Genomic DNA, 19,489 nt, shown 5'->3' on the forward strand with positions numbered 1-19,489 from the left:
CCAACTCATGTAGCTATAGTACTCTTGTTTCTCTAGCCTTTTCGAGGTCCATGTTTAACTGCTTCAATGCCCAGTACGCACTGTGCTCAAACTCCACTGGTAGGTAGCATGCTTTCCCAAAGACTAGTCGGTATGGGGACATTCCTATAGGTATCTTGTAAGCTGTGCGATATGCCCGTAAAGCTTCGTCCAATTTTTTTGACCAATCCTTGCGAGATGCATTCACAGTGACCTCCAAAATTCTCTTCAATTGTCTGTTTGACGTTTCCACCTGTCCACTTGTCTGAGGGTGATAAGGAGTGGCAATTCGATGTTGTACCCCGTACTTATGCAACACTGCTTGGAATAACCAATTGCGGAAGTGCATTCCACCATCACTTATAATGGCCCTAGGTGATCCATAGCAGTTAAATATGTGTTTCTTTATGAAGTCCACCACCACTCTTGCGTCATTTATAGGCAATGCTTTAGCTTCTACCCATTTTGAAACATAGTCCACCGCAACTAGGATGTACCGATTGTTGTAAGATGATGGAAACGGACCCATAAAATCAACCCCATGGACATCAAATATTTCCACTTCCAAAATGTTGTTAAGTGGCATCTCGTGACGCGTTGATATGTTACCTGTTCTTTGACACGTATCTCATGACCTACAGAAACTGTGGCAGTCCTTGAACAATGTAGGCCAAAAGAAACTACATTGGAGCACCTTTGCTGCTGTTTTAGTGGGGCCAAAGTGCCCTCCATAAGTCGAAGCATGTACTCGTGAAAGGATCGATTTCATTTCATCCCCAGGCACACATCTCCTAATGATCTGGTCTGCCACTCTCCTATATAAGTTTAGATCATCCCAGTAATAGAATTTCACTTTATGACTGAGCTTCTTCTTCTGCTGATAGGTGAGATCTGGATCCATATAGCCACTGACTAAGTAATTAACAATGTCTGCATACCACGAAGCTTTTTCTACTTGCAGTAACTGTTCATCTAGGAAGACCTCATTAATATTCATATCATCTGAATCCTACAGTTGCTTTATCCTTGATAAGTGATCCGCTACCTGATTTTCTGTTCCTTTTTTATCACGAATCTCGATGTCAAATTCTTGTAGTAACAGCACCCAGTGAATGAGCCTTGGTTTCGCGTCCTTCTTCTCAAACAAATACTTCAGAGCTGCATGGTCTATACAAATTATCACCTTGGACCCAATCAATTAAGAACGAAATTTGTCAAAAGCAAAAACAACTGCAAGCATTTCCTTTTCAGTTGTTGTATAGTTGATCTGAGCATCATTCAATGTTTTGCTAGCGTAGTAGCACTGCCACCACTGCAAAGTCATTGGCATCACACATGAGCTCAAAAGGCAATTCCCAATCTGGAGCCACTATCACAGGTACCGATGTCAATTTTTTTTTCAAAGTGTTAAAGGCTTTCAAACACTCATAAGAAAATTGAAATGGTATATCTTTCTCCAGCAGGTTGCACAACGATTTTGTAATTTTTGCAAAGTTTTGAATGAATCTTCTGTAAAATCCTGCATGTCCCAGAAAACTCCTGATCCCCTTTACTGAATTAGGTGGCTGCAATTTCTCAATCACCTATATTTTGGCTTCGTTCACTTCAATCCCCTGTGCAGAAATTCAATGTCCCAATACTATTTCTTCCTTTACCATGAAATGACATTTTTCCCAATTAAACACAAGGTTCTTTTCCTCACATCTTTGCAATACAAGAGCCAACCGATCCAAGCAATCGTCAAAGGAATCTCCAAACACAGAAAAATCGTCCGTAAAAACCTCAATATACTTTTCTACCATGTCAGAAAAGATGGCCATCATGCATCGTTGAAAGGTTGCCAGTGCATTGCATAAACCAAAAGGCATTCTTCTAAATGCAAATGTTCCATAAGGGCATGTGAATGTTGTCTTCTCTTGGTCTTCTGGAGCAATTACTATTTGATTGTACCCTGAATATCCGTCTAGAAAGCAATAATGAGAATGTCTTGCCAACCTTTCCAACATCTGATCAATAAATGGCAATGAAAAATGGTCCTTTCTGGTTGCCTTATTTAGCTTTCTATAATCTATACATACTCTCCACCCTGTCACTAACCATGTTGGTATCAGCTCGTTGTTCTCGTTCTTCTCCACTGTGATTCCACCTTTTTTTGGTACAACATGTACAAGACTCACCCACGAACTATCAGATATGGGATAAATTATTTCCGCATCCAGTAATTTCAGCACTTCTTTTCGCACGACTTTTTTCAAAGTTGGATTTAGTCGGCGTTGTCCTTCCACTAATGCCCTTGACCCGTCCTCCATTAAAATCTTGTGCATACAAAGAGTTGGACTGATCCTTCTTATATCAGCTATTGTCCATCCAATTGCCATTTTGTGCTGCCTAAGTACCTCCAACAATTTATTCTCCTTTTCCCTTGTCATGTCATTTGCAATGATTACTGGCAGTGTTGAAGATTCTCCCAAATATGCATAACAAAGATGGGAAGGTAAGGGCTTTAGTTCAAGAGTGGGTGCCTTTTCCACTGAGGGTACCGGGGGAGAAGGGTTGTCACCAAGATATTCATATTGCCAATGCTTTCTTCCTATGGGTTGCTCGGCTAAGTTGACAACACATTCAACTTTTCCTGCATTTGTTGCTTCCAATTGCACAAGTTCTATCTCACAAAGATTTGTGTGATGCTCCATATCAAATGTATCTACCACAAGCTCTTCGAGAACATCAACTTGGCAGCAAGTGTCGGAAGTCAATAGGTGTTTCATTACCTTGAACATGTTGAATATGACTTGCTCATTGTCCACTCGAAGAATCATTTTTCCATCATAAACATCAATCAATGCTCTCCCAGTAGTTAAGAAGGGTCTTCCCAAGATCAGAGGAATATTTGAGTCCTCTTCCATGTCCAAAATAATGAAATCGGCTGGAAAAATAAATTTGTTAATTTTGACTAGCACATCTTCAATAATTTCCTTTGGTCGTTTGATCGATCTGTCGGCCAATTGCAAAGAGATTATTGTAGGTTTTACCTCTCCTAATCCAAGAGACTTGTAAACAGAGAGAGAGACATCAAATTAACACTAGCACCTAAATCGCATAAAGAATTTTCAAAGAAATTAGAACCAATTGTGCAAGGTATAGTAAAACTCCCTGGGTCTTTTAGTTTAGGAGGTAGCTTTCTCAATAGTATTGCACTGCACTCCTCGTTCAAGCATACTGTCTCATGTTCTTCCAGCTTCCTTTTGTTAGATAGGAGCTCTTTCAAGAATTTTGCATAGCTGGACATTTGGGCAATTGCGTCTACAAAAGAAATATCGATGTGCAGTTTCTTGAAAATCTCCACAAAACTTGGCAAACTGATTATCCAATTTCTTTCTTTGTAACCTTTGAGGGAAGGAAATTGGTGGCACATAAGCCTTTACGGGGCTAGGTGCTCTCATTGCAGGTGTTTCTTTCCTTTTCATTTTCCTTGTCAGTTGGTTGTTCAAACTCTACTTCTTTCCCAGCCTCTTTACCCATAATTTCCTTTTCTTTTCGCTCTGGTTTCTTCACATGTATTTCTAGAAGTTGTACCCCACTCCAAGTAGTAATAGCACGCACTTGTTCTTTTAGATTGACCATTGTATTGCCTGGCAATGTCTCTTGTGGACGTTCTGCAAGCTATTGAGCTATCTGACCAATTTGCGTTTCCAACTTCTTGATTGATGCTTGCTGCTTCTGAAAGTTAGTGTCAATCTGATGAAACACCTTGTCAGTCTTCTGCATGTACTGGTTGAACATCTTTCCCGGTTTTTTCTCCTGTTGGGCATTATTTGAACTGTTCCCTTGTTGATTATCCGATCATCTGAAGTTTGGGTGTTGTCTCCATCCTGGGTTGTACGTTTGAGCAAATGGATTAAAATTTCGAGACCCATTCTGAATGAAATTGACCTGTTCGTCGGGATAGCCTACAGATGTGTAGTTTTCTATCAGATGATTAGCCCCACAGTTCTCGCATGATGGACCAGTTGTCACTGCATGTGCTCCTTTCGTTTGTGATTTCACCAATAACTCTACTTGTTTTGTTAATGCTACTATTTGGGCGTTGGTAGCTGCCGTGCTGTCTAACTCATGCATTCCTCCTGTCTTCGGTGGCACCACTCTTTTCGATGAGAACATTGAATGTGTAGTGGCAATCAACTCAAACAGTTCCATGGTTTGCTGCACAGATTTTCCTATAGTTGATCCTCTGGCTGAGGCATCGACTTGGGATTTTGACAGTGGTGTAAGTCCAGTGTAGAAGTATTGCACTTGATTACCTATAGTAATCCCATGGTTTGGGCATTTTCTCATCATCTCATTAAACCTTTTCCATGTTTCGTGATAGCTTTCTCCCTCTTTCTGTTGAAAAGTTTGAATTTCCAATCTGATTTTAGTTACCCTCGTCGGTGGGAAAAATATATTACAGAACTTACTGGTTAGTTCTTCCCATATAGTAATGCTAGCGTGAGGCTCAACATCTAACCACTTCAATGCAGCATCTCTCAATGTAAATGGGAATAGTCGTAATTTAATAATATCTTCATTGACCCTCGGAGTATGAAAGATCTGACAGTTTCTGAGAAATCTGGAGATATGCGTGTTTGGATTCTCTTGAGGTAGCCCGTAGAATTACAGGTTGTTGCTCATCAAGTTAATCCAATCTGGCCTGATCTGAAAGTTATTTATCCTAAAATCTGGATACGCGATACTGGAGCGCATGGGTGCTGCTATAGGTGTCACAAACATTGATACTGGCAAATCACCTTCATTTATTTCTCCTCGCTCATGCTTTGTTCCAGTGGTGCCACTCTTGTGGCCATTTGTCCAATCGGCTGAATCGGGATATGGATTTATTGATGTCAGCCATTGGACATTGCTGTTTTTGTTTGTGTTCTTTGCGTCTTCATCTAAAGGTACGTTCTATCTCCGAATCAAACGATTCAAGATCGTTGCCTGGGCACGGAGCATACAACGAACACAATTTTCTATAAGTAAAAGAAAAATAAACAAATCAAATACCAGTTAAAATAAAATTAATTGAGACTAGAAGAAAGTCCCTGATAATGGCGCCAAAAACTTCTTGTTAAATTTTGTTTCGCAAGTGTACGACCCTTAACAAGTAATAGTGAACCTAAGAGTCCGGATTGTCGATCCCACAAGGACTATTTTCTAGTACTTAATTCAATTTTTCTTTAACTACTATTTGACTAAAACAAACTAAAGGTTGTAAAATCTGGATTTTAATCTAGATTCTAGAAAATAACTGAATGTTCACACGATTGGTTGGAGAATCAAATAAGGAATGGATGTTAGGGTAGAATAACTTCACCAATTGATCACCTTTACATCTCAAATTAAAACTCAATTCTAATGTAGTGCTTGGTCGAATTCTCCTATTGTATTCAATTTACCCCTCTCGAGTTCTCATTGAGCCTATTCAACTAATTAAATTTCATATCTCTATGTAAATTCAACTTAGTTAAATGAGTTCTATGTCCTAGGAATTCAATTATGACGACAATAAATGGTATAGGTATCTCTACTCATTATATCAATGTACTGGATTTTACTACATGGTCTAAATCCTAAACTCATATCTCTATTTGTAAAGAATTCACAAAAATCATCAAATTATTGATCAGATAATTTAATGCATTCAACTATAGCAAAATCAACACATGAAAAAATTAAAAACTGAAAATCTCAATAAAAGAATATAAAAGATCCCAATTGGTTACATTATTCCCCCTAACAATGAATTTAGCTACTCATAATGCAAGAAGAAAAGTAGGAAATTATCTTAGAATGCATCACCGAGTTTGTAATAAAGATGTAGAAGAAAAAGTAGAATTCTTGGACCAAGATCTCCTTCCTCTTCCAATGAATGCTTCTAATTTTCAATTGCTTGGTGTTAATCTTTTTGAATTTCTCTTTTGAATCTCTCTTTTTGTTTTCTTGTCTCCCATATGTCAAGAACCCTTCAAAAGTATGAGAAAGATGTATTTAAAGGTGCCCCTTCGTTTTGTGTCGAAGTAGGGTTTTTATGAATTTTAAAATGGCCCAAAAAAATGCGCCCTAGAAATTCAATCGCAGCGCCTGGGCGCTATGATTGCGGCGCCTAGGCGCTGCCTCTCAAGTTCAATTTTCATCTTTTTTCAGTTTCGTAGTGTCTAGGCGCTATGAATGCAGCACCTAAGCGTCGTTTTTCTGTCCCAATTCCGTGTTTTTGTCCTCTTCGTCCACTTTAATACCTCTTTTCGCATCGCCTCTCCTAATCTTCAAAACAATACTAACAAACACATCAAAAACGTTCTATACTCACAAGATCTAACATTTAATCAAACTAAAATTGTGCAAAAATCATGAGTGAAACAAACTCATCAAAACACACCTTTATCAGTAGGATGCTTCAACTGGATGGTGACATCTGTCATTATTATGACCGTTGATCTGTCACAATGAAGGCTAAGTTTATAGGAATATTCTAAGTGTACATAACGGACACCATAATGGTGTCCATAATGTCGGTAGGGGGCGCCTGTGGGCTCGGCACCTCCTCCAATGGGGAGGCGCCACCTCGGGATTATGGACACCATTATGGTGTCCACTGTGTACCCCAAGAATGGTCCAAGTTTATATACCATAGATGTCGGTTCATTTTATCCATTGTGTATCCCAAGAATGGTCCAAGTTTATATACCATAGATGTCGGTTCATTTTACACGGAATCTTCATTTTTGGCTTTTGATGTAAGGTAAAAAAATGAAAACCAAGTCTAACCTAACTTCTAGTCAAATATGTTATACTAAAAAAAAAAAATGGAATGAAACAGAAAACAAAGTGGAAGGTGGTGGATTGGATGTATATTATCCAATTCATTTGCTATACTCATCCATTTCCACACACAACACAGAAGGAAAATGACGGCAGGGAGAAAAGAGGAAAGAAAGAAAAAAAGGAAAATTTGCCAAGTTGTTAAAAAATAAGTAGGTATAATATTAAGTTTGAATTCCTTAATTTCAAAAGATAAGTAAAATGTTAGTTATTGCATGGTTATGTTTAATTTTAGAATTGTTAGATGATTACTTTAAATTCAATTTTTATTGAAAAGGAACTATTGAATTAGTATAATAAGCTAGGAAACTAAGTTAAAAGGAAGAAAAATAGCTTAAGTAATTAAAGAAATCGAGAAAATTTCTTAAGTATAAAAGGATTAGTACTTGGTATCACCTATTTAATTATTAAAGTTACTTAAAATAGTTAATTGTTAATCTAAGTATTATATCATATTTCAGGCGGTGATACAGATATTGGGATAGCTTACCAATCGAGTTGATTTTGCGTACATAGTTCTGTGAGTGGAAAAACTTATATATTTTCAAATATTGATAAATTAATTATACTATTACATTATGTGCAATCATGTGAATTTCTTGTACAATTACATGATTATTATGAAATGTTCTTTCAATATGATATATGTGAAATCATAAAGGTTGTACATGAATTACTTATGAATTGGAATGTGGATCGACCAGAAAAGTAACTGTGATTATATACCTTTTCTAATTCAAAGAGAGGCTTTGGCCGTATTCTATCCTACATGGAGAGTCTTGATCAATAATGGGCTTTAGTCGTGTTTTAAAATTGATTACCAGATGTCTTAAGACCCACTTTCGTTCACGAAAACAGCTGAGGGCTTGTGGCGAAAGTTTCTAGCCTGAAGAGTGAATTACATATTTCAGTCAGAGAGTACATTTTTAGTGGATTACATGTGGTTTTATAAGATGATATTATACATTTGAGTTGAGGATTATATCGTGACTATGAGATTATATATTTTAGCATTATGAGGATGTCTCCCACCTTGATTATTATTATTATATGCTGATTGTGAACCATTAATTGATGTAAACTTGATTCTCAATAAAAATGTATAAATGAAAAACTATATTTATTTTCGAATTTCTCTACTCACCAAGCTATTAACTCATATATTTTTTCACGATTTTTCTTATCAAGTAGTAATTGAGTTTTTGGGTATCTTTCGAAGTTGAGCCTTGATTTTGGAGTCAAAGCAATACGACAGACTAGTATGACTCATTTCATAGAGCATGTAGTGAGTGTTTCGGGACGCATGTTCTTGTTTAGACGTAATTTTGCATCACTTGGTAGATATTTATGGGGCTCACTACGTATTTTGTATTCATATGTACAGTTTATATTATTTTCACAGTAAAAGTTGAGATTTTAGTTTATGTCTCTTCTGTTGCGTTATATATTTTGGGATTTGTGCATAGTGAATTATATGTTGGTTTGTCCTATATACAGGAAAAATAATGCCGAAGTTCTATTAAAAATAATATCTAAAAGTTGCATATTGTAGTAGTTTTAATGGTGGGTTTGACTTTTAGTTGATATCTATCATCGACGCACATCACGTTCCAAGTCCACTAACGTTACTCAGAGTGGGGCCTGTCATTTGAGATAGAGAGTCCTAGAGATTTTTTTCTACTCTCGTTGGTTAGGGTTTTAATCTGTTCCTTCTCTCTTGAACATCTCATTCGAGACTATGGTCTGATTTTTAGCCATTGATACTTGTATTTTCTTGGTGAAAATTGTAAGAATGAGAGGGTTCTTATGCTGTAATTTTCTGGGAAGTGATCTCATGAGATTTTTCGTGTGATTCTCATCGGATATGTTGGTTCTTGTATAAGAGATAAATCTCTTGAACCATATCTGTGTACAGGTTAAACTTTGTAACCTTCGTTGCCAGTTTTGAGGCTTTATAGTGCAACCGAGCGATATCCATTTTAATGGATGCTCAACGGGGATTAGGTGTTAAAAGGAGTCATCGAACCTTTAGGCCTTCAGCCAAAAAAAATCTCTGCATTCAATTTTTTATTTCTGCAAGTTTTATTTTCTGTCGAGCTAAAGATCATTTGTATCTTGAATTAAACATCGTGTATCTGGACCTTTTCAAGTCTTGATTGGGTGGAAAACCATTTGTAGTCATGAGGTTGAGGGCCTGTTGGACATTTGTAAAAGAAGGCATCTGGTGCAGTGGTGCTCTCCAAGACTGCACAAGGAGAACATGATATGTAGATCGGTCCGGGAAGAGTGGAGGGTGTTTCTTGATCATGTGATTGAGGGGAAAAAAATGTCTTGCATAGAAGAAATCGACGAAAATGACTCCAAAATTGAGTTGTAGAATCTGGGGTCTGAAGGGGTGCTTTTGCTAGTGGTGACAAGTGAATTAAACGGGGATGTGGCATCTGAGAGCTTTGGGAAAGTCAAAAACGATAGGTGGGGTGGCTGTAATTGTGGTTGAAACATTGTTTTTACAGTTTTTTCACGTGAGAGTTTTGATTAGGTTTCAAGGGAACAATTGGCTGATGGGGAGAAAAAGAAACGTTGTTTCTAAGGAGAGTGTTTACTGGGATTGAGCTGCCGCTCTTCTAAAGCCCAGTGGGATTTTCTCCGTCCTCTCTCTCTCTCTCTCTCTCTCTCTCTCTCTCTCTCTCTCTCTCTCTCAATAATGATGATTAAGAAATGGATTTTATGCATTAGGGTTTTGCGAGGTTTATCACCGTCCATCAGCGTTGATGGCTTCTAATAGAGTCGGGTCTTTATGCTGGCTGTTCGGTATGATACCATTTTGGACTACCTTTCATCTAGTTCTAGTGGGATGTTGAAAAATTATCCCTATGGTAAGATTAATGAAGAAAAGTCATTTTCAGTTGCCTCGTCTCGTTTTTCTCCTGCCCAATGTAACAAATATGTCACAAGTACATGTTGGTAGACACTACCAGATGAGATTGATGAGTACGATCTACAAAATTTTAGTTTCTTTTACGTCTTTAATACTACCAACTACTTTACAATCCATCCTACAGAAGGATTTGCAAATGACTTAGATAACAGTTCCTGGATGCAACTTAATTTCAGTGGTGGGGAAAGACAGCTGTTTTGGGAGTGGAAAAGCTAATCCTTAACAGTGGAAAAACTTTCATGGGAAGTTTGTTTTGGGGGTTTTAAACCTAAACTGATGTTTAAAACGGACAAGGTAATTCATATAAATGTTCCGTCTTTAGTTATTTCAGGCATCGAATACCTTGGAATGCTATTGATTATTCCTTCTTAAATGCACATTTAGGAACTAAAACTGGATCATTTTGTAATACATGAGATGAAATTTTGAAGACATTAACAGAGCTCTCAATTTACTTATGGAAGTGCCTTCGATGCGCTATTTGGATGGAAAAACGATTAAGCTCGTTTCATGCTTCACATATATATTGTATACAGTATACATAAGTCGAGGTTTCTACCGTGGATGCATGTCATTACAAAAACTTTGAACTGCTTGCTCGGGTGCCGTTTAAAACCGTTCATTTGAATAAGAAGTATTTGGTTTATACATCAGTTTGTTTGACATTTGAATACTTATTTCTGTTTCTGATTATTGAAAAGTATAATCAAACAGCAGAATTATTCTCCTAGTCAAGATATTGTGAATCCGCTAGATGCCCCGGTGAAATACTTAATGGGGGAATCTTTAGTTTTCTTAAATGATCCATAGTGTCTAAAGCGATAAACCCCAGGACTGGCCTCCTCTGGCACTTCCCATTCCATAGTTGCAAATCCAAAATTACCAGAAAAATCAAGCTTTGGGTCCCACTGGAAGTAGAGGCAGAAATCATCGTCATCATATTCAGGCACCCACTTTCCCCCCTGTAGCATCTCTACCACAGCAAATGTGCCTTCTGTCAGTAGATCGTACCTCGGGTTTGCACTCCAAAATGTGGCATTTATCCTGTCTCCTTTTTTGAATGAACCAGTTTTTACATCTTGTTTTATATCGCCAAATTTTACCCCTGGTGGAGGAGAATCCCCCGAAGGATCTTGTAAAAAGGTAAGTTGAACAGAGGAAAGATCAGGTGGTGATGGACCTTTTGCAACTGTTCTGTTTCCTCGAGCCAGTGCTTGTGCAAGCTTCTTGAATTCTTGGATATACGCAGATAATGTATGAGGACCATAAAGTGTTGAAGCAGCCTGTTGTAGGTTCATATTCAGTTCAAACTTCTTGACAATATCACAAGAACAGAATGTTAAGATGTTTCTCATTACCTCGTATCGTTGCTGTTTGTATTCTTCAAAAGTGGCAATATACTGAGAGTAAGTGTTCGATAGACCTGCTATGACAACATGAGTGTCATTATCAAATTCTCCGTTTCCATTACTTGTCAGTGTTTCTTTAACAGCCTCCCTTAGTCTCCTGCCGGCCATCGTCGTGAACTCTGCAAATATATTTAGGTAAGGTTATAATATAAACTAGGTGACTCGGGCTCTGGACGTAGCTTATTTTCAGTACTTCATCCTTTAGTACATGTCTTCTACCATTAAAATGTATGCTAGAAGTAAGTATTCCAAAATCTTTATATACGAGTTACTTGGCAGATTGGATATCTTTCGGATTACTTTTTCCCTGTGGCGAATTATTATTCAAGCCATTTTCATCAAGAAACATTAGTATTAAGCTAAGAAATCGCGATGGAAGAAATCACAGACCTCCTGGTACAGATAGTATGATTAGTTTCCCCAACCTGAGAATTTGAATTGGAAGAATTGATGGCTGCATAAATAAGAAAAAAAGAGAACTAGTCAAATGCTAATTCAAGGTCATTTTTCAATTCAGTTTTTTGTTTTCCCTAGTCATCCAGCATTCCTCCGGCGTGTTGAAGTCGCAGTACTGAATAGAACTCAACAGGAATATTAAAGAAGTTTTAACATCATTTTACCGCCCAAGGATAAGGCCAATCCATTTCTCCTGTGTCAAGCAAAACAGTCTTGGGTTTTTGACAATCCACTTGGTACTGGCTTGGTTCTTTTATTGCATCCCTCACCGTTTTCCAGAACTCATTAATCTGCGTACACAATTGATCCAAATATCAAGACAAAAGCAACTGAATTAACCACAGAATGTAAAAACAAAAGAACATGTAATAAAAGGTTGTTAAAAAAACATATTGCTAACCTCAGTGTCACCTTGTTGAAAACCAAAAACACCCGGTCCATCGGTGGTGCCAGCAGCAAAACCAGGGCCTAGAGCTGCTGGGCACGTTTTCACAACCTGGTTTCCCTCTAAAACAACTTCAATATTTGTGAAATTCAAGTATACTAGACGATAATCAATTTTTCCAGTTATTTCCTCTTTAGCAGACGTAAACAAATCCACAGCCTTCTGAAATTGTCTCTCTCCAATGATCTTCGTGCTCAAGATTTCATCTGGATATCTGCACACAGTATTTGCAAACGCGTATTGATGAGAAATTATTAATGTTAAACACATTCGAGTATAGGAAAAGCTAAAAACAAAAGTCTGACTGTTACCCATTTATGAAAATTGTGTACACATTTACTCTTTGATAAAAAATGAAGTAACGTACGCATGACAGGAGAGTTGAATTAAAGTGTCTCATCTAAAAAATTTAAACTTATGGATGAGTGGTTCGACAATACGAACCCTGGACCACGGCCGACACAGAGCTGGTCGTTGCCATGGCAAGAGGAGTGATTGAAATCGCATGGCTTTCCACTGTCTAAACAGAATGCTCCAAGTACATTGGGGCTTACATCTCCAACATTTGATTGGCAAAATGCTCCTATGAATCTTGATCCATTATATTTTCTCACTTTAGAGCTCTGGCTAGCATTTTTGGTGCATTCTTGTCCTCCTGTGGCTTTGATTATTGATGCTTTCTTTAACATTTTTGCTGCTTGTCATCAAAATGCAAATTCTAAGAGAAAAGAAAGCATCACTTGTCTCTAAACATAGTGATGAATCATTAACTTACACAAAGAATTAGGTCTTCTGTCGATAGTTGTGGATGCATTTGCATTGGAACCAACAAACCAGTCCTCAAAAAACCTGGCAGCAGCCCCCTTGTTGTCACCACTTATGAGCTTGTTGTCTCGGCTCATGGAGGTTCCATGGGTAGCGTGCCAGTTGAACGCACCCACGCTTTTTCCACTGGGTTTATCCACAAATTTCAGAAGGGTCATTAGAGTGTCCACATCCCGTGGATATCGTGCCCTTTCCTCTGAAGGGTTAAAAAGGTACGCACTCGGACTCCTGTTTATTCCAGCATTCTCCACATCTCCTGGAAATTAAACCAGCAAAATTACTCAGCAAGATTAGATCACTTAGTATTATTATGATAGTCAGCTATACAGCACGCAATATCATTGTCAGGGTGGCATATCCTCGTCTAACATGTATTGAATGATTAAGACTCACTGAACGGTCTACTATACATTTGACTTTACCACCACGAATCTATTGAAAATTATAAATCTTAATTCTATCCTAAGAAGAGCAATCAATTTTAAAGAACGAAAATAAGAATCAAGAACACGCACAATTTATAGAGGTTCACCTTAATATGATGAAAAAAGGTTTACAAGGAAAAATATCAATCCTATCTCCTCTAATCTCTTTTTCTCTATTTGATGATAATACTTTAATCCTAAGGACTGCTCCGAGGTTGATCCGCGACTAGTTCCACGAAGTGACAATAACTATGGCTGAGCAACAGTTAAGCTATACAACATAACAACCTCTTGAACGCGTTCATGAAATGTCTATGTCATTGTCCATGCTTCGTGAATAAAATATGGAAAAGGTTATAGGATTCCTACACGCAATATAGATTATTTTTAGTGTCTTTTACCTGTATTAATGAAAATGGAACCAGGCTTAAGATTGTCATGAGCCTGTACTATGCTAAGCTCAATTGCAGTCACAAGGGCCTCAAATGATTGTGGAACAAAGCCTAGAGAAGTTACTGAGTAAGTCACATACTGCAAGTAACCCCCTGGACCAGCATGGGTATGGGTACCACTGATAGCAACATTATCTTCCTTGTACAAATCCCCGTACCTGAAAAATAAAAAACACATTGTGGCCAAATCTTACAGACCCAGAAAAATGATTAGCAGAAAAATTAATATAAACCTTGATTTTAGTCTTTCAAGAAGTTTAATGGTGACCAGTTGAGAAGCCATTCCAGCATCCAGATTAACAAAAGCAAATCTTGCACCATCTTCTTCACTTTCAGCCACAATGAATGTCCTAGCTCTCAGTCTAAAATGTATACCTGCTGTCACCTGCTGGAAATTAGCATACCCCATCATATTCACATCAGCAGCTGGACCAGTCATGTCAAAACTTCCCAAACCGATTAAGTATTCTCCATTAGCAACAAATATTAGCGAGCCAATTACAGAACACAGGTAAGTTAAACCAAGTTCCCAGCGCCAATACATTTTTCTTCTCGTGCTAAGTATATTCTTACAATTTACATTCACAGCAATGTTATATATAGAGAGAGAGGGAGTGTCCGTAATGGATCAAATCGATAATTTCTTGTATATTTTAATATTAATAATTATGTTATAGGTGGCATAAGAGCATTTATGCTTAGGCTGCTCCGTAGGTGCCAGTGACTGAAAGGTTGGTTTTGTCTATTATTGTGGGCATTAGACAGCTTCGACGGTTGAGTTATTTTGTCTTGCCAACAGAAGCTGTTAATTATATCGAGTTTTAAAGAAAAGTAATGGCTTTTACTTCCACCTTTCATTTGTTAATATTTGGACATAAGCCGTGGAGTTTTATTCTATTTGCGAATGTTTTATTTTAATAAAATGATTTTACAGGTCGATGAGGTGATTTTGATTAAAAGTATAAAGGTTTATTAGAGTAATATTGTCGTACAAATGAAGGGATGCTTCTGTTAGATATTGTTGTGGTTAGGAATTGTCCCCATTTAATTGGGATTGACGATCAACTTAAATATGCTATACTCATCTTTATGAAAATTTATATTCTTATTTTAGAGTGGCTGATTATGTATTTTGCTAGCAAGTTATGACTATATTTCGGTTACAGACGGTATGATTATTTTCATTTTATTATCGATATTATGTTACTTCACTATAGCACTACTGATGCACTGAACTGTGCGAGCATATGATCTACTATGATGTATGACAGACTCTCTTCATATTATATCTTGGAGAAATTTGATATGTTGTCATTCACTTTATCATCATGAGTAATTTGAGGGGCAAGTGGACCCCAAATTTATTTGGTATATGTGCAGTGAATATATTGTATTGTATTACAGGTTGGTTTAGTCCATATTGTAGAGGAGATGCTGCCGAATTTTCAACAAATTATACATCTTTCGAGGCAATTCGTAAACCTTCGCTTATCTAGGCTCGTACAAATATTTTCTAAGGTAGCTCATAAGTCTTCACTTATTGGAGCTGCTAATATTCTGGAAGCAGTTCATAAAACCTCACTTATTAGAGTTGCTAATATTCTGGAGGCAATTCGTAAGTCCTCGTTTATTTGGGACCGATGTATATTTTCGAGGCAGTTCATAAGTCCTTGTTTCTTGGAACTGCTTATATTTCTAAGGCAATTTGTAAGACTTCGCCTATTTGGTAGTTTATATTTCGAAGTTCGACCTGCACATGAATATACGACTTAGAGTTGGGGGTATTGTTATACCTATAAAATTATCTCATATTGGGCCCTTCCATTGGGCTTGGAACTTGGTCTAATCTATTAGCTCACGAGACCTATTTCCATTTCCTATATATATGTGAGTTTCATTCATTTTCAAAAAGAGGTGAGTCCATGCAGGGACGTGGTCGCGATTCTATTGGCCTTTTTTTTGGGGTCAACTGATTTTGCTTTTTATAAGTAATTAAGTTACATATGAGTTAAATATATAGCATTAGTTATAGCATTAGTAACAAGCTGATATAAACTCCAATCGAATAAGAACAAGATTGAAAAAGAAATAGGAGAAAGATAAAAAGAGAGCGAGCGAATAAAGAGAATTTAAAGGGAGAAAACATCAGTTTATTCAGTGTCAAAGAGTATTATAATGCAAAGACCCCTTTGTATATACTAATCAAAATTGAACTTGCATTATACGTTATTCTAAAATTATTTTATAAGTATTGTAAAAGTAATATTTAAAGATTCGTGAATATTAATTAATTTTGAATTGATTTTAGAGAATATATATACTTGACAATAAATGTTAAATCATTTATACTAAATGAGTATAATTTTATTTTCAATTAAGTGAAATTGAATGCTAATTAGCATACATTGACATAAATAATGAATTGAATTCTTGACGAAATTCTAATTCACTTAGAATTTAAAAAAAAAATAAAATGACATGCATAAATAAAGATAATTGAAAAAAAAGTGAATATTAATTAATTGAAATTTAATAATAGTGAATTGGTACATGAATGAGAGCATAGAAGTGAAATGAATATGTTAAATTAATTCATATTATATTGTCTAAATGGTTAAATAAATTAAATATATATTGAAAAACATAACGCATGGTATTATCGAAATAATTGAATTATAATAGGACTAGAATCGTCCAAAAAAGAATTCTCACTTGATGTGATATTTTAACGTATTATAGATGTTTAAACTAATCTAATTTAGGTAGAAAATAACTAATAAAACTCTAGAAAACTTATGAAATATACTTCGTAAAATATATATTAAAAAGTATTCCATTTATATTTCTATTAAGATTCACATCACATGCCCTTCATCAATTGACTTGTGTGTGAAGACATCTTGAGAAGCTGGAATTGACAAAACTGGTTAGCAACTGTGTTTCTAATTAAAGAAGTCACAATCTGCCCCCAGGGCATATCTTCCAGTGGCAAAAGGGAGGGCGGATAGGGCTCAGCGCGGCAGTGTGCAGAGTTCGATTCCCCGCAAGGTGGAATTGACTTTGTTACAAGCGGGAGTTACCATATGGGTTAACAGCCTTGGCCTATCCATGTGCTTTCCACCCTGACTCCTAGGAGGCACATCCTACGATTTACCTCCTCCACGATGGCTCAGGGCAGGGTCGGTGGGGGCCCTTAAAGTTGGGGTTCAACCTTTAAAGAAGTTACAATCTTTTCCGACTGATTTATTTTTTGTGTCAAAGTTAGTACCTTGCTCGGGTAACAAAATGAGTTCACCCTATTTTGTCGAGCTAATTCTTGACCCATGTAAGCTTTGTTTTTCTATTTGGCTCACTTACATCATATTATTTGATTGTCCATAAACCAACTATTTCGAGTCTTAATTGGATTGATTTTTGCCAATCTTGGGACTTGTTAGGTTTTATATAATTGGCAATTCTGTGAAAAAATTAATGAAATAAATATATTATAAAAAGTCAAAGAACTAGTTGCAATATTGTATAGTTGAGTTAGATAAAATAGGGTTCGAGTTCGAAATAATGAAAGAAGAACTGCAGCAATTTTGCTAGCCTATTGCTTGGACATTACTCGAGTGATAAAAATAGAAACTCCGTTGCTCGCCTGTCGCCCGTATCTCACTCGAGTGATAGACCGTCGCTCGCCAATCATTAGCTCCTCATTTGAACGACAACGTTATGCGTAAAACCTTACTTCGCCTTTTTGTTGAGTTTTATATAGTCCAAACTACTAATTTTCTTCAACTATAAATACCCAATACCTAGCACAAAGTTTGGTGGTGTTGTTCATTGTGCATTTTTCCTTATAACACATTCATAACATTCTTTGAAGATTCAATAGCTTGTTCACGTATTGATTCATTCCACTTACTCTTGAGATTATACAACACAAATTGGGAAAAAAACAACGAATCCATTAAATCTAACACCTAGTTCCTAAACACCCTTCAGAATGTACTTTCTTAGTTGAACTTTATATGCTGCTGAAAAAAGAGAGAGAGGTTGGACTACAAGAGCAGGAAAATTAGAAGAGTTGGTAATTCCTGGTGATCTACTTGGAATAGACAATTGTTGGAAATCGGGATCTGGTGTTTTCGACAGATCTTGGAGGTTACAAGAAGTAAATCGAAAAGTCTAGTGAAATTAGCTAGGCAGCATGTAATTGTAAATTCATATTATCTATAGTGAAGGTAACTAGCCTAGTCTTGAAATTTTTATCCAGTCGGGTTTCTTCGTCAACATATTTAGTGTTATTTACTATTTTCTTATTACAAATTGCGACAATTCAACTTAGGATAATTGAATGATTTGATTAACTATATAGAAATAATTAAAAAATGACTTGTTACTTTTAATTGTATAATTTTACAGGTAGGATTAAAATTAATTGGCTGTTAGAACCTTCAAGATGCTTCGGCTAATTAGAACCCTCAAGTGGTATCCGACAAATTCTCGGGCCTATTTCTCCTTCTCTACCTAGAATCATGCATTATATGTCTTTTCCAGTGACCCCTCTATTAAGGAACTCTTATCGTGTTCACCTCTCGATTGAGACGTGACATGCCCGCACCTATGCTTGCTCCATATGGACACGTAAAAGGGACCAACCACTTGGTCAATGGAAAATAATTATACATAACTCCCATTTATTCAATAAGTTGCCTACAAAGAAATTAATGCCTATTGACTCAAAATGTAGCCGGTAGCCCGGTCTGCTTGATTATATGGTGAGGACTAACCCCCCCTCCCCCGCCCCAGCGTACTAGCTGGTCCCTAGATTTCCAATCGTGACCGTATCTATCAAATTACCTTAGAGCATACGCCAACGAGTATGAATTGACATATGTGGTCATAGATGAAGTCCTGGTAAAATATGATTGAATGAAAAAATTAATAGTATTTTATACGGCTCAATGACAAAATGTCATGTGATGTTATGTCAACTTTTCTGTCAATGTTGCATGATTGATTGTTTAAATATTTCTTTAACACGTTCTTTTATGTTTAAATGAAATTTAAATGTATTATATTTCATTAAATATGTAGCAACGAAACTCACGACCCTTCTCTCGAACCACTTGAAAAGGGAGTCCACTTTAGGCCTCTTGCAGTTAAAATTTTAAAATCAACACAATTCAATTGATAGCTGCCCCTTATGTGTCCCATATCTTCGTATCCACTGAAGCTATAAAATGTCTACAAGACTAAAAGAAGCCATTACCATAGTATAGTTTTTCATTATGCTAAACCTGCTTTTTAAAATTAAATTAAAAGATTTCGTTATTTTCACAAGAAAATAAAGAACATCATACCATTATCATCTTCATGCAAAGGCAGCTAAAATTATATTATAATATATTTTAATAAAATATTAGACATTAGCTAAAGAGATGTTGGTTCATTATTTGTTTATAGTGGCGTTGATGGTCATGGATATTGACTAGCATTCGTGGCGAAGGCAAGTGAAGGCCAACAGCGGGCTCTTACGTGTTACTTATCCGTTCGTCACTGAAAATATGACTATCTTACTTGTAATTATTGTTGAGTCATATGAATTAGGAAACTCTCGATGCTAGAGAAAGAAATTAACCTATCTATTCTGATTGAACCGTGTTTGAAAATTTTTC

The 19,489-nt window shown here is 36.6% G+C and overlaps 2 protein-coding genes across 2 annotated transcripts; both read right to left on the bottom strand.

Annotated features, from left to right (window-relative positions):
* Window positions 1-646: 646 nt before the first annotated feature.
* LOC111409406 lies at window positions 647-2,924 on the bottom strand. The gene is made up of 4 exons (XM_023039459.1): window positions 1,674-2,924; window positions 1,247-1,330; window positions 1,064-1,201; window positions 647-982 (listed from the first exon to the last, which is right to left on the bottom strand). The coding sequence occupies exons 1-4, from the start codon at window positions 2,922-2,924 to the stop codon at window positions 647-649; spliced, it is 1,809 nt and encodes a 602-aa protein (XP_022895227.1).
* Window positions 2,925-10,284: 7,360 nt separating this feature from the next.
* Window positions 10,285-14,425, bottom strand: LOC111408841 (neutral ceramidase 2-like). The gene is made up of 9 exons (XM_023038644.1): window positions 14,060-14,425; window positions 13,776-13,984; window positions 12,900-13,205; window positions 12,569-12,818; window positions 12,080-12,338; window positions 11,844-11,969; window positions 11,614-11,677; window positions 11,173-11,342; window positions 10,285-11,097 (listed from the first exon to the last, which is right to left on the bottom strand). The coding sequence occupies exons 1-9, from the start codon at window positions 14,368-14,370 to the stop codon at window positions 10,546-10,548; spliced, it is 2,247 nt and encodes a 748-aa protein (XP_022894412.1). The 5' UTR covers window positions 14,371-14,425; the 3' UTR covers window positions 10,285-10,545.
* Between the last annotated feature and the right edge of the window lie 5,064 nt (window positions 14,426-19,489).

This window comes from Olea europaea, chromosome 14 (genome assembly GCF_002742605.1).
Source record: "Olea europaea var. sylvestris chromosome 14, O_europaea_v1, whole genome shotgun sequence".
Taxonomy (NCBI): Eukaryota; Viridiplantae; Streptophyta; class Magnoliopsida; order Lamiales; family Oleaceae; genus Olea; species Olea europaea.

Bases quoted from the DNA above. Each gene is read 5' to 3' on its own strand.
- LOC111408841 (XM_023038644.1), bottom strand. From the start codon at position 14,370: ATGTATTGGCGCTGGGAACTTGGTTTAACTTACCTGTGTTCTGTAATT. The intron at 11,678-11,843 runs GTAAAATGATGT...TTATTTATGCAG, and splicing joins ATTGGCCTTATCCTTGGGCG to CCATCAATTCTTCCAATTCA. The intron at 11,098-11,172 runs GTAATGAGAAAC...AACCTACAACAG, and splicing joins ACAAACAGCAACGATACGAG to GCTGCTTCAACACTTTATGG.
- LOC111409406 (XM_023039459.1), bottom strand. From the start codon at position 2,924: ATGGAAGAGGACTCAAATATTCCTCTGATCTTGGGAAGACCCTTCTTA. The intron at 1,331-1,673 runs GTAAAGGAAGAA...ATGACTTTGCAG, and splicing joins GGGAAAAATGTCATTTCATG to TGGTGGCAGTGCTACTACGC. The intron at 983-1,063 runs GTAGCGGATCAC...CTAGATGAACAG, and splicing joins AAAAAGGAACAGAAAATCAG to TTACTGCAAGTAGAAAAAGC.